This window comes from Hipposideros armiger, unplaced genomic scaffold (genome assembly GCF_001890085.2).
Source record: "Hipposideros armiger isolate ML-2016 unplaced genomic scaffold, ASM189008v1 scaffold_113, whole genome shotgun sequence".
Taxonomy (NCBI): domain Eukaryota; kingdom Metazoa; phylum Chordata; class Mammalia; order Chiroptera; family Hipposideridae; genus Hipposideros; species Hipposideros armiger.
Window position 1 is genome coordinate 856,767 of NW_017731463.1, and position 13,607 is coordinate 870,373.

Here is a 13,607-nt window from a genome sequence, read left to right on the forward strand (position 1 = left end):
ATTTTTGTATATTGATTTTGTATTTGGCAACCATTCAAAATTTATGATTTCTAATAATTCATCTGTACATTTATTTGAATTTTTTATGAATACAATGATATCATCATGAATAATGATAAATTTATTTCTTTAGGCCTCTTATTTGTTGGTCTTAATTATTTGACAATTTCTAGACTGGATAAAAATAATTGCTTAATTGAAGAGTGGTGACAGTGGCAATATTCTCTCATCCCCAAGCTGAAAAGGACAAACCTACAACATTTCCTCCTTTCAAATTGCTCTTTATCAGATTAAGCAAGTTTTCTTCTTAGGTTCCTGAGAATTTCTGTGATGAATTTTATCAAATGCTTTTCTGATTATCTCTACAGAGATTACTTTTTTCTCCTTTATTCTTGAGATGAGTATTTAACTTATTGATTATTCAGCCTTTTATATTTTTTAATATAGGCATTTAAACCTAAAAATTGCTATCTAAACATTACTAACTGCATCCCAATAATTATGGTTTATAATGCTTTCATTATAATTCATTTAAAAAATATTTTCTAATTTTGATTCTGTTGTCTTCTTTGAATAGTGGGTGGTACAGAATTGTATTGCTTAATTTCCAAACATATTGGGATTTTCTTTTTATTACTGATTTCTAATTTAATTGCATTTTGTTAAGGAAATACGTTCTTCATCATTTCAGTATGTTGCTGTTTGTGGAGATTTACTGTGTAGCCCAAGAAGTGGTCATTTTTCATAAATGTGCTATGTGTGCCTGAAAAGAATGTTTTGGGTTAAATGTTCTATGTAAGTCCATTCGGTACATTTGCTGATCATGTTATTCACATCTTTAATATCCTTACTGACTTTTTGTCTTTTCATTCTAGCAGTTATTGGGAAAATTATCTCTACTACATTTGAGGGTATGTCCTTTTCCCCTGTATCTCTGCCAATTTTTGCTATATGTAGTTTGAGGCCATATTATTAAGTCATACATTTCAGTTATTTATTTCCCTTATTTATATATTTTTATCAATGGCATATTGTTTTCTTTATTTCTTCAGATGTTTTCTGCATGAAAGCTTTTTTATTTGACATTAATAAAGCTGTATTTGCTTTATTTAGTTAATATTAACGTAACTTTTTCCTTCCTGGTAATCTTAATCTTACATATTTCCTTATTTCTTTCATTGTATCTTTTATAAAGAGCGTATACTTGGGGTTAATTTTTTCAACCAGTCCAGTAGTCTTTTATTTTTTATTGAAATATTAGTAAGTTAATTTATATTTAATACAATTGTTGAGGTGTTTAGATCTAAAGTACACTTTTATTATGTATTTTCTACTTGCTTCATTCTTTATTTTTTTTTTGTTTTTGGGGGTTCCTTACGTATTTTTTATTATTTTCATTTTTCCCACTGATTGTTTGAAAATTATATATGCTTGCTATTCTCCTAGTGACTGACAACACAAATGTTTGCTTTATTTTGGTACTTTTACCTGTTTCTGGACAAATTAAGCAACCTTTAAATTATTTCACTTGATTTATTTCACCCCTGTTTTATGTTGTTGTTCTTTTATTTTAATTCTCTCTCTATATTAAATGTCATAGGACATTAATATTATTGTTTACGCTGTAAGTCTTTGTTTAATCTCTTCGCTTTGCTTTCTTTCTTCCTGTGTCTCTAGGCTTCTATTTGAAATTTTCTTTCTGCCTGAAGAACATATTTCTTTATAAAAGTTCTTCTAGTTGACAAATTCTCTAGTATTTTTATTTTTTTCTTAAAATAGGTTTCTTTCATTTTTCTTCTTAAAAGATATTTTTGTAGGACATAGGATTCTATTGTAGTAGACTGTTTCAGTCTTTTCGAAAGGTTATTATTCTGTCTTCTAGCTTCCAACGACAATGCCTTCTTAACAAAATAGTGTATTTATTGCTTCTTTGAAGGTCATCTAATTTTTGTGGCTACTTTTAAGATTTTATTTTTAACTTCTGTTGTTGTTGTTGTTGTTGTTGTCAAAAGTTTTGTTATATGTACCTGTGTGTGGATTTCTATATTATTTATTCTTCTAGGTTTCATAGGGCTTCTGAAATCATTGGTTTGATGCCTTCTCCTATTTATCAACATTATCAGCCATGACCTCTCTTTGAATGATGCTTATTTGTTACTGGCCCTCTATTTTCCTCTCCTTCTGGGACGTCAGTCATCTATAGGTTATAGTTGTAGTTTCTCACTGTATCTATTATGTCTTATTCTGTGCAATTATTTTCTGTCTTTTGACTCTGTGTGCTTCATTCTAGTTTCTTTTGACCTCTCTTCAAATGTACTAATTCTCTGTTCAGTGGCTTCTAATTTACTGTTAAACACATCTTTGAGTATTTTAAATTTGGTTACTTATCAATTTTAGAATTTTTCAACTGTTTTATTGTTTACAGTTTAGCATTGAAATTCTATATTTTGTTTTTATCTTTGTGAAGATATTAAACATAATTATTTGAAAATATGTGCCTAATAATATCAATACCTGAGGACCCTGTGTGTTCTTTTCCCATTGTCTATCTTTCTGTTGATTTTCTGTTTATTTTTTATTTGTGTTTCCATGTTTCTAGTTCTTTTTTATTTTATGTTGTGCAGATACCTAATTGATATAATCTTTTTTCAGGCAGGATTTATGTTTGAGTTTGCCAGGGACCTGTGGCACTAACATTGTGGGGTCACCTTGAAGTGTATTCAGGGATTTAGATGATTTGAAGTTGAATTTCAGCTCTGGGAAGACCTGTCAACTTCTAGTTTATCTTTATTCCTATCAGCATGGTATTTTTGATCCAAATCAAGACAAGGGGTGTCACTAGGGCCAACCTGCTTTGATGGCACCTTCCTCCAATCCTTTCCCCTGATAAAATGCCCTCAAACTGTCACAGGAATACTTGGGACAAAAAGAAAAGTGACCTGTCAGGCTCTACTCCCTAGGTGTCTGTCCTCCACTGTATCATGGCTTGCTAATTCTTCCTTAATTTAATACATTTGCATGCTCTTCTTCCTTTTGCCTTTAACATATATGTATATGTATATGTGTGTATATATACACATATGTGTGTGTGTGTCTGTGTGTATAAACCATCTTTTCTAGTCTTCAGAGTTGATTCTAATGACTTTTTCTGTCATTACTTCATGTATTATTTTTACAGTGTGCTAATGATTTACAGCTAGTTACTTTCACCTGTCAACATATCAGCAACAAAACTTTATAGGGCACTTGATGTGATATGATTTTAATGGCTCTTGGATATTTGTGCATACTATCTTTTTTATTCATATTGCTTTTTTTTGGAAATTATACTTTTTCCCTTTTTTTTTAAATAAGATTTTATTGGGGAATTAAGGGAGGGGAACAGTGCTGGGGAATTGGGGAAGGGGAACAGACAAGTTGCTGTGCTTTTGCTCTTCAGTCTAGTTGTGGAGGACATCGCTTCACTGGCCCATGTTGGTATTATCATTGCGCTCTTCCTGGGTGAGGCAGATTGGTCACCAGCCATTGGACGGTGGCTCATGGCAGCTCACACCGGCTTCCGGCCTCTCACAGTACCTCACGGCAGCCCACTGCAGCCTGCTCTAGCTTACACTGTTGCCGGCGACTCATGGCAACCCAGCTCCAGGTCGAGCTGTTGTTCACCATCTTAGCTGTAGAGGGCGCAGCATCACTGGCCCTCATGTGGGATCCGAACCAGCGGCCCTGCTGCTCAGAGCTGGCTTCCCAAGCAAACTCTTAACCAACACGCCACTCGACCGATCCCACTTTTTCCCATTTTTAAAACATAAATAATACTGGCATAAATGTATTCTACTTGATCAACATTTTTGCATATCAATGATTTAGTTTCCCTAGGGAAAACGTCTGTAAGTAGAATTGCTGGTTCCAAAGAGATCAGTTTTTAAATTCTTTTGATATTCAATGCCCCTCCAGAAAATTCGCACCAGTTTGCCGTCTCACTGGTAGTAATGTAAGTGCTTCTTTTGAACATAGCTAAGAAAATACCTGTTTATATAGTATGCTAAAACTTTTTGAAAGACCTCAGTTCATTTTTAGATTTAGTCTTCTTGATATTATTTTTATTATTCTTTTGTATTTGTCATTTTTATATACTGTGCCCTTTCATGTTTATAAATTTTTGTTGCTTTTAAAAAAATTACTTTTTCAATTATAGTTGAAAAAATTCAATATTTTATCATTTTCAGGTGTACAACATAGTGATTAGACATTTATACACCTTACAAAGTGATTACCCTGAGATAAATCTAGTACCCATCTGACAGCATGCATAGTTAGTACAATTTTATTAGCTTTATTTCCTAAGCTGTACTTTACATCCTTGTGACTGTTTTTTATAACTTGCAATTTGTACTTCTTAATCCCTTCAGCTTTTTCACCCAGCTTCCTAACGCCCCAGCCATCTGAGGTTTATGACTTATTTAAATGTGAAGCAGAGATGCTTTGGACAGTTGCATTCACATGTTCTGTCTAGAGCTAACTAAACGGCTACAGTACAGTGTTAATTGTGTCAAGATTGTGGCAGAAATTTTGGCAGAAATACAAATTTTAAGTGTGAAGATGATGCAATGAATTAAAAATTTATAGCCTGTTATTTATAAAAGCTGTGCACTATGATTACAGCTACAAAAAAATTCAGAGAGAGATTAGAACATAATATATCTAGTGGATGCTGTTGTATTTGGTACTGATTACTTTTTTTCTGATGTCCCTTACCTTAAGGAAGTTCAATAGAGTTGTTCTGTTGTTTTTTATAATTAAAAGATCGATGCAAACTAAAATATTGTGAAAACAATTCAGTCACCTTTCATCCAGCCAGTCATCTTATAAAAAGCTCAAATGAGTTAAAATAGGTAAATAAATGGATCTTCCATTATTTCCTCAATACTAATAATGTATTTATTGCTACCTTATTCCCCAAAGTATTTATAATGATTAGTAAGAAAATCAGACACCATAAATTAGAAATTAGCTATCCGTGAGAAAAAAATAAAAAGATGAAAGAAAAGGAAATGAAACTGAAGTAGGACATAAAATGGAGCGAAGAACGCAGCTAATCAAAAACATGTATTCTGGCCTAAAACATGTGGCAGGTAGACCACATACTTATATCAGATTTTCTAATAGCCGAAACAGAAAGCAGATCTGAGCAACACAATGGTCCATAAGTTTAAAAAAAGCACAAATAAATTCAAAATATCATCTAACTGTTTAATTATTTACAGGTACATTTGTAAAGTTCTAAAATCAGAAATAAATTTATTCTCAGAACCCTCCTGTGAAAAGTATTGTGAGTGGAATGGACATTTTCATCAGTCTTCTCCCATGGACCTTGTGGTCTTTCTTTGAGGTTACACCCCAGCATGATTCGGTTGAAGCAGTTCTTGAGGCCAGCATAACCAGATGTAGGTAAAGGGCCCAGTGCTGGCAGCGGTAGCTTTTATCTATGGACCCTAGGGGTAGATTTTCCAGTACATGTAATGTAAATGGATGAACCGCTTGGTTTTAGCCATTTTGTAACATTTTTTCCCCCTCAGGCACTTTTGATATTTGGTGGGAGACTATACTCCCTAGACTATCTGGGGAGTTACTATATAGCTACCACTCAAATAAAGATCCTTTGGCCTTGATAGACACTTGAGCTGGGGCAGTGCTGAGAGCTTGTTAAGAAGTGGGGAACCCAAAGTAAGATTTATTCCCATTTTCACATCCATCTCCATTCACTGATGAACCATAGCTATGCCAATGGAAGGGCCACAGTTCTCTCAGACAGTAATTTTGATTCTGTTTTAATATACAGACTAATGGGCAATGAAGTGTTCTTGCATATAACACTATCAGAAACACGTTAGCCTGAAAGATTTTAAGGTGATAACCAAACTCTCATCTTGACTATAAAAATCTCAGTGAAGAGCTCTTAGAATGCCTGACTTCGAGCCCTGTTATTTTCTAGTGGGCTCTCTACAATAAAGTATTTGTGGATTGTAGCTCTGAGTAATTTGGGGGCCCAGTTATAAAGATGGAGAAATATTTGCTAAAAATAACTTTTTTTTTTTTTTGAGATAGTAGGCCTGTGGTCTATTTATGCCACTTTTAGGCCTATTTATGCCATTCGTATATGCCTTTGGTAGAAAGCCTATACATATTTGGGTTTTTTTAAATAGGAAGAAATTATCTAGTTTAACAAAAGTCAAAGCCTACCTTAAGAATTTAAAGGAGTGGTGTAGTGCCATGGGAAACACATCCCTCTTTTTAACACAGATGTAAAACTATGATTTGATTTGTTAAAGTACAACTTTTATTGACCTTGACCCTTGCAGTTCCTTCATACTCATTGTGTCTATTATATATACATAATTATGTCCTGGGGAAAACAAAGGGATGTAGGGTATGGTAATAGGTACCGAGATGCTTATATACACCACGTGAGAATATAACAGATACAGTCGTGACATGTTAAACAGAAATACATCAGAAACCCTCGCCCACCTGCTCCCCACATGCACTTTAGGAGAGAGACCCCAACAGAGGATGCTTGAACCGGAATCTCAGGACCTCACCCAGGGAGCCACCAGTCACGGGGCATAGCCTCTCCTGGGCCTTTCTCCTACCCTCCCTTCTGTTCAGGGCCTCCCATCCGCCAAGCAGAATACCTGGAACCCGCTTCTAGTGCGAGAGGGCTGCGCATCCTCTGACCTCGAGGTCGGGTTCAGACTACCAGGGCTGAGGTGAAGCTGCCCCCTTCCCGTGAGCCTGGGGCCTCCTGCCCATGTGAAGCAGCTAAGAGCTCCATTCACAAAACCAAATCTGGGCAGGTCAGAGGCTGGGACCCCATGGTGAGCAGGGACCACCCACCTTGTGGAGGGTCAGAGGCTGGGACCCCATGGTGAACAGGGACCATCCCCTCTGTGGGACACAGGTTGGGAGCCTTCTCTCCCCAGCTTGCCCCCAGAGCCCGTCTTCTCACTCCCCCACTCCCACAAGGCAAGTAGGGGTCCCTGGAGTCCCAGCCGTGTGTCCCAGGCGGCAGGTGCCCGGTGACCATGGGCTCAAAAAAAAAAAATACATCAGAACAAAAGATATTCATGGATAGTCGGAGAAATGCCACAGAACAATTATTAATTGAATACAGTCGGCACAGATACCAAGACAAAAATTTGCTTACCTAGCTTCTCATCAAATAGCAAAGATTTGGTGCTGGTTCTGTACAGATACTGATGTGCACGTGTGACAATTTTTAATTCCCTGAAAAGGATGTATTTTTTAAAATACAGCCTGTAATGTGTGATTATTATCATCAAACAGATTTAAAACATCAAAACAAATAGTAGTCAGGGTGTGCTATTTTTGAATAACACCATGTAGTTTTCATTGCTCTTTCCACATAGTTTTTGCACTTGCCTCAGGCGAGCCCTTAAAAAAGACAGGGACAGATGTTTTTCCTGATTTACTTATGAGAACAGCTCGGCTCCATAAAGTTATGAGATTAGTCTAGGGTGCAGCACTGATTATATCCCAGGAGTTTTGTTTACTTTGTATTTTTCTTTATATCATGTAATTGCCCACAGGTTTAGATATAACAGATAACTTGATAACTTTGTTTTCCGTATGATACCTGGAAAGGATCCCTTTTGGTATCTTGTTATGCAAATGAAAAAAAAACGAGTGTACCAGCTATAGCTGCTGCTCATATTGACAAGCCATCTCTCTCATTATTTCTTTTTATCTGACACATTCAGTAGACATTAAGTGGCTTTTATGCAGCCATCTTAACATTGTCAAGTGCTAAGGGAGGTGTACAGGACCTGAGTACATACTTCCTGTGCTGAAGGAGTTTTCAGTTGATTTGAGGAAAGATGATATGCCCTCAGGAAAAGTGTTAAACCACCATTCCGGATGGTGGATCATTAATTGTCGAAATAAGAGGTGGCAACTGTTTTGTTGTCAGCCTTCTGATTCAGAAGTGGTTCAGGTAAGGTGGGATTCCAAGTAGACTTATCGATCGATTAAATTTCATGGGTGGGAGGACTAGGAATGACATTTCAGTAGAGCGGAGCTTGATTTAGGAAACATGGAGAGATGAATTTGGCATGGTGGATGAGAGGAATATAAAAACATTTCAGTGATATTCAGGTTGACGAGTTGGCATTTGTTTCTGTAAACGTTAAAGATATTTGCGTTGCGCTATTTTCTGCTAGTGGAGCCATGCAAAGCGGAGGTTTTGAGATAACCATCACAGCATTGTAATGTATTACAGTCCTGGCGTGTGGCTTGGAGGACTGACCAAAGTGTTTTTGTTTGTTTGTTTACATGGGATTTTATAGTGTGCTTTTAGCGTACTTTGTTTTTTGGTGAATGATGAAACCCTGAGTGAAATCATTAATCCCCTTGGCTGCTGGTGGTACCTTCTGTGGAGCAAAGAAAGTCCGAGGCTACCTGGGTTTGTTGTTAGAATGATGAAGCTCTCTACGCAAGAGTCCCTTTGTCAGGGAATATATAGCTTGTCCTGGTAGGTGCTTCACCACACCATACGTGAAAGTTTCATGTGATACAGACATAAAGGAGGCAGGATCCTGTGGCTAATGGTTGGTAGCAGGCAGAGAGACATTTTCCTAAACCAGTGGCTAGTGCAGCACTGCAGGCATCTCTGACACCATCTCTGGCCCAAGTCTTACCCTGTTCTTGTTACTATGAGGATATTCCCGGATGTTTTTGCTAATCCACATATACATATTGGATCCCTTCTTCATTCAGTTTCATCAGTGACAGTTCATTTCTTACATCATGTTAATTACACGAATCACTAAGTTCACCAATGAAAAGCTATTTCTGATATTCAGTATGCTAAATAGCAAAGCTTCTGGTGTTGGTCTAGGTAGGAATAGTTGAAAGAGAGGAATAACTTGAGGTATAATAAGATAATAAGAGGTATGAAATGCTTGGCCAGGTCTGACATGTGATCCTTTCTGATACAAAACTAGTTGACCCCAGGAATCTGAATTCTCAGTTAGGGCCAATGATTGCCTTAAAGCTTAAATTAATCGCTGTACCCATTGTATCATACTGTTGATGCTGACGAATATTTTATGAATTTCCTAATTTATTAAACAAATCACGGAACTAGCAAGGCCTGTCCATCAGTTATCTCAGTGTGTAGTCTCAACACAGTGATTGCACTGCATTTTTTGGTATTAATTTGCTCTTCACTGCTACATACTGTTACTCTCTTTGCTTTATGTTCATCAAAAGGCATAGGGAAATATACCTGTAAGCAAGGAAAATATCACAAAGAAAACCTAGGACACGCATATATTGAGAGCATGCACCATACAAGGGTTAAACATGTTGTTATTCTGAAACCCCAATGAGCAGCGTTCCAAGGTGTTTATAGGCCTCAAAGTGGAATATTTTGTGAGATTTCCATCTTGCTCCTTGGCACTCAGTGTAGGTAGGAGCCTGCTCACTCTGTCCAGATTCTGTTGGTCTGCAGCTGGGAAGAGCTTTGTTTGCCAAAAGATCCCTGTCCAGTTCTTTCGTCTTGGCAGCTTCCTTTGCTTTTTCATGGTTTCTCTCCCAAACAGTTCCCAAGCTGGACCCAAGATAAGTCGGTTTCCTGGGTCTTTTGTGGTTGAAGGCAAGGAAGCTATTATGTTCCGTGGTGCCCAAGTACAGCCTGTCCTTTTCCTTTGCCTCAAGTGTTTAAACAGATTTTAATGGGACATCATATTCAAATGTAGTAAAGATGCTAGCTCAGGGGGTTCTATTAAATGTCCGGATTTTCTGATTTTATAATTTCCTGCAGGCCCTCATGACATCTCTACATCCCAAGACACTTAGATTTTACTATAGAAAAGAAGGCGAGGCAAGTATGGCTAAGAAAATTCAATGGCCGTGTGAAAGAATGTTTATGTTACGAATCTACCTCGAATAAGATAAAATACGGTTCTAATGTTTTATATATATATATGCAAAGATACATACAGATATTCTCACATGTATATTTGTTAGAAATGATGTTGCAAGTTATCCATCAAGAGATCATTCGATCATGATTGAATTCATAGTTTAAAAAATGTTTTTATTTTTAAATATAGCACGATCAACTTTACACCTGGGCTGCAGTTAGTCAACCCACACACTCACTGGATTACACGGAAGGGCAGTTTCCCAGGCGAGTCCCGTCTGCTTTGCCGCCATCTAACCCTCCTGATGAAGAACACAGGCCCAAGAGTGCGGAAACAGGTAGGCCCCCGGGACCAGTGAATGTTCTGAACGTGTGACAGATTAAGTAGTGCTTGCTGGGTCGTGAGTTTGCATTTCTCTTCAAGGTATTTCTTAGCGTATAATCTACAGATAACAGGTAAAATCACAGGGAGGCTTGTTAAATGGACAGTTCTTATGCCCCACCATTAATGATGCTGAGTTGGAATTTTGGGGGAACGGGACACTGGAATTGTTCAGTTATTATTGTGTATGATAAAGTTTAAGAGCCACTGCTTCAGGTGTCCAGCTGTAGCTACCACCGGAGTTGAAGCACCATCATTTGTGTGGGCTAAGGGAGCTCCCAAGGGAAATTTCTGTCCATTGCTTTTTTTCCCTTACTGTTTCCATGTGCTTTTCTTAATCCTTTTCTTTACTTTCAGGGATAATGAGGAGAGGGAATATAGAGATATACATTTTGCTAATTGTAAAATTAAAGTAATCTTTAAAAAGTTCACAGACTTCAGATGTAATATTGTATTTCTTTAATTTTTTTTCTCTTTGTACATTTTGTAGCCCAAAACTAGGAAAGCACTTTATATTTGTGATATAGAGTTAAGAATCATATTTGTTTAAAAATATTTTATTGAATCTGTTTGTTTTTTTATTCCTTATTTTTTCATTTTGCATTGACCCTCGCTGCATTCTTGCTTGGATAGTTCTTAGGGGTCCATGGGCCCTAGGTGGGTGGAAACTGGTATCTGTGTGCTCTGTGACTTTTCCTGAGTGGCCACAGACCAATCACTGGCACAAATTTCAAATCTGCATTCACCCAGTGAACACCACTCACCAAACCCTGGTGACTCCCTGAGATCCCACCTCACCAAACTTGTGTACCACTGGAAGATATTTCAGCAACTGAGTCTTATTAGCAACCAGCAGATAGTGGCAGGCCTCAGTGTGCCATGGGCCTTTTGGTGAGCTGCCCCAGGTTTGTACTGGTGGCAGCTGACCTCAGTACACAGCATGGCCTCTCCCATGTGTCTCCAGATCCAGCATAAGTCAACAGTCAACTGCAAAATGCTTTGTAGCTCATACCATGTAGCTCCAACCAGTTATAGCTGCTGACTTTGGCCTGCCTGGGAGCCACTCCCAAGAGGTCCCAGAACCAACACCCATTGACCAGCTTCAGACCACAACAGAGCACCACTGGATTAGCCCTACAAGCGCCACACCCAAAGGGTGGTCTCAGCAGGCATGAGAGCTGACTGGGATAAATCTTGCTTGGTGGGGTCAGCCCTCACACAGCAGATCATATGCTGTGGTCATGGCCAATCCTAACAGCTAGTCAGCCTGAGAGTCAGTCCCACCCACTGATGTGCCACAGCAGTTAAGTCTCAACTACAACAGGAGGGTACACACAACCCACACAAGGGATGCACCTGGATTAGGTGACCAGGGAGACTATGCCACTGGGCCCCATAGGGCACCTACTACATAAGGCCTCTCTACTAAGACAGAAAGTCATAGCAGCCCTATCTAATACAGAGAAACAAACTCAGGGAGGCAGCCAAAATGGGAAGGCAAAGAAACATGTCCTAAATTAAACAACAGCACAGAGCTCCAGGAAAAGAACTAAACAAAATGGAGACAAGCAATCTACCAGACACAGAGTTCAAAACACTGGTTATAAGGATGCTCAGTGATCTCAGGGAGAACTTCAACAAAGAGATAGGAAACATAAAAATAGAGATAGAAAACACAGAAAAGAATAAGTCAGAAATAGAGAATATAATATCAGAAATGATGAATACATTAGAGGGAATCAATGGTAGATATGATGGAGAGGATCGAATTAGCAATTTAGAATATAAGGTAGCATGAAACACCCAATCAGAACAGCAAAAAGGATCCAAAGAAATGAGGACAGTTTAGGAGACTCCTGGTGCAACATCAAGCATAACAACATTTGCATCATAGGGGGACCAGAAGGGGAAGAGAGAACGCCAGGGGTTGAAAACCTATTTGAAGAAATAATGAAGGAAAACATTCCTAATCTGGTGAAGGAAATAGGTATGGAAGCCCAGGAAGCACAGAGTCCCAAACTAGATGAACCCAAAGAGGCCCACACCAAGATACATTATAACTGAAGTGTGAAACATTAAAGATGAAGAGAGAATCTTAAAAGCAGAAAGGGAAATGCAGCTAGTTACCTACAAGGGAGCTCCCATAAGACTGTCAGCTGATTTCTCAACAGAAACTCATAGGCCAGGAGGGATTGGCACAAAATATTCACAGTGATGAAAACCAAGAACTTACAACCAAAACAACTTTACCCAGGAAAATTATCATTTAAAATTGAAGAAGAGGTCATAATCTGCTAGTCAACAAAAAGCTAAAGGAGTTCATCGCCACCAAACCAGTATTACAAGGAATGTTAGAGGAACTTCTTTCAGAGGAAGGGGTAAAAAGAACATAACTATGAGTAATAAAATGGCAATAACTATGTATTTATCAATAATCACTTTAAATGTAAATGTATTAAATGCACCAACTAAAAGACATAGGGTGGGTGAATGGATAAGAAAACAATACCCATACATGTTCTGTATATAAGAGGCACACTTCAGATCGAAAGACACACACAGACTGAAATTAAAGGATAGGGAAAGGTGTTTCATGCAAGTGAAAATGAATAAAAAGCTGGAGTCACAATAATTATATCAGACAAAATAGACTTTAAAAATAAGGCTATAATAAAAGACAAGAAGGACATTTCATGATTATAAAGGGATTAATCAAAGAAGAGGCTATGTAAACAGTTATGCACCCAACACAAATATAGAAAGCAAATATTGACTAACATAAAGGGAGACATCAGTGGTAATGCAGTCAGAGTAAGGGACTTTTAACACCCCAATTGACATCAATGGATAGATCTTATAGACTGAAAATCAACGAATAGTGGCTTAAAATGACACATTAGACCAAATGGATTTAATTGATATTTTTACAACATTTCACCCCAAAATAGTAGAATATACATTCTTTTCAATCACACATGGAACATTTCCAAGATAGATCACATGTTAGGCCACAAAAAAAGTCTGAATACATTTAAGAAGAGTGAAATCACATTAAGCCTCTTGTACAATTATAATAGTATGAAACTAGAAACCAATTAAAAGAAAAATTGAAAAACACACAAACACATGGAGGCTAAATAACATGATACTAAACAGTGTGTTAAAAATGAGATCAAGGAAGAAAAGAAAATACTTAGAGACAAATGAAAATGAAAACATAATGACCTCAAATCTATAGTAAAAGCAGTCTTAATGGGAAATTCATAGCAATTCAGGCCTTCC

General features: G+C 37.5%; 1 protein-coding gene across 2 annotated transcripts in view; it reads left to right on the top strand.

The window, feature by feature from the left end:
• FMN2 (formin 2) overlaps positions 1 to 13,607 on the top strand; it is a 360,055-nt gene that overhangs the window by 89,949 nt on the left and 256,499 nt on the right. For both annotated transcript variants that reach the window (XM_019647547.1, XM_019647548.1), the window contains exon 3: positions 10,134 to 10,281. In XM_019647547.1, coding sequence (XP_019503092.1) covers positions 10,134 to 10,281 — 148 coding nt within the window. The remainder of the gene's footprint in view (positions 1 to 10,133; positions 10,282 to 13,607) is intronic.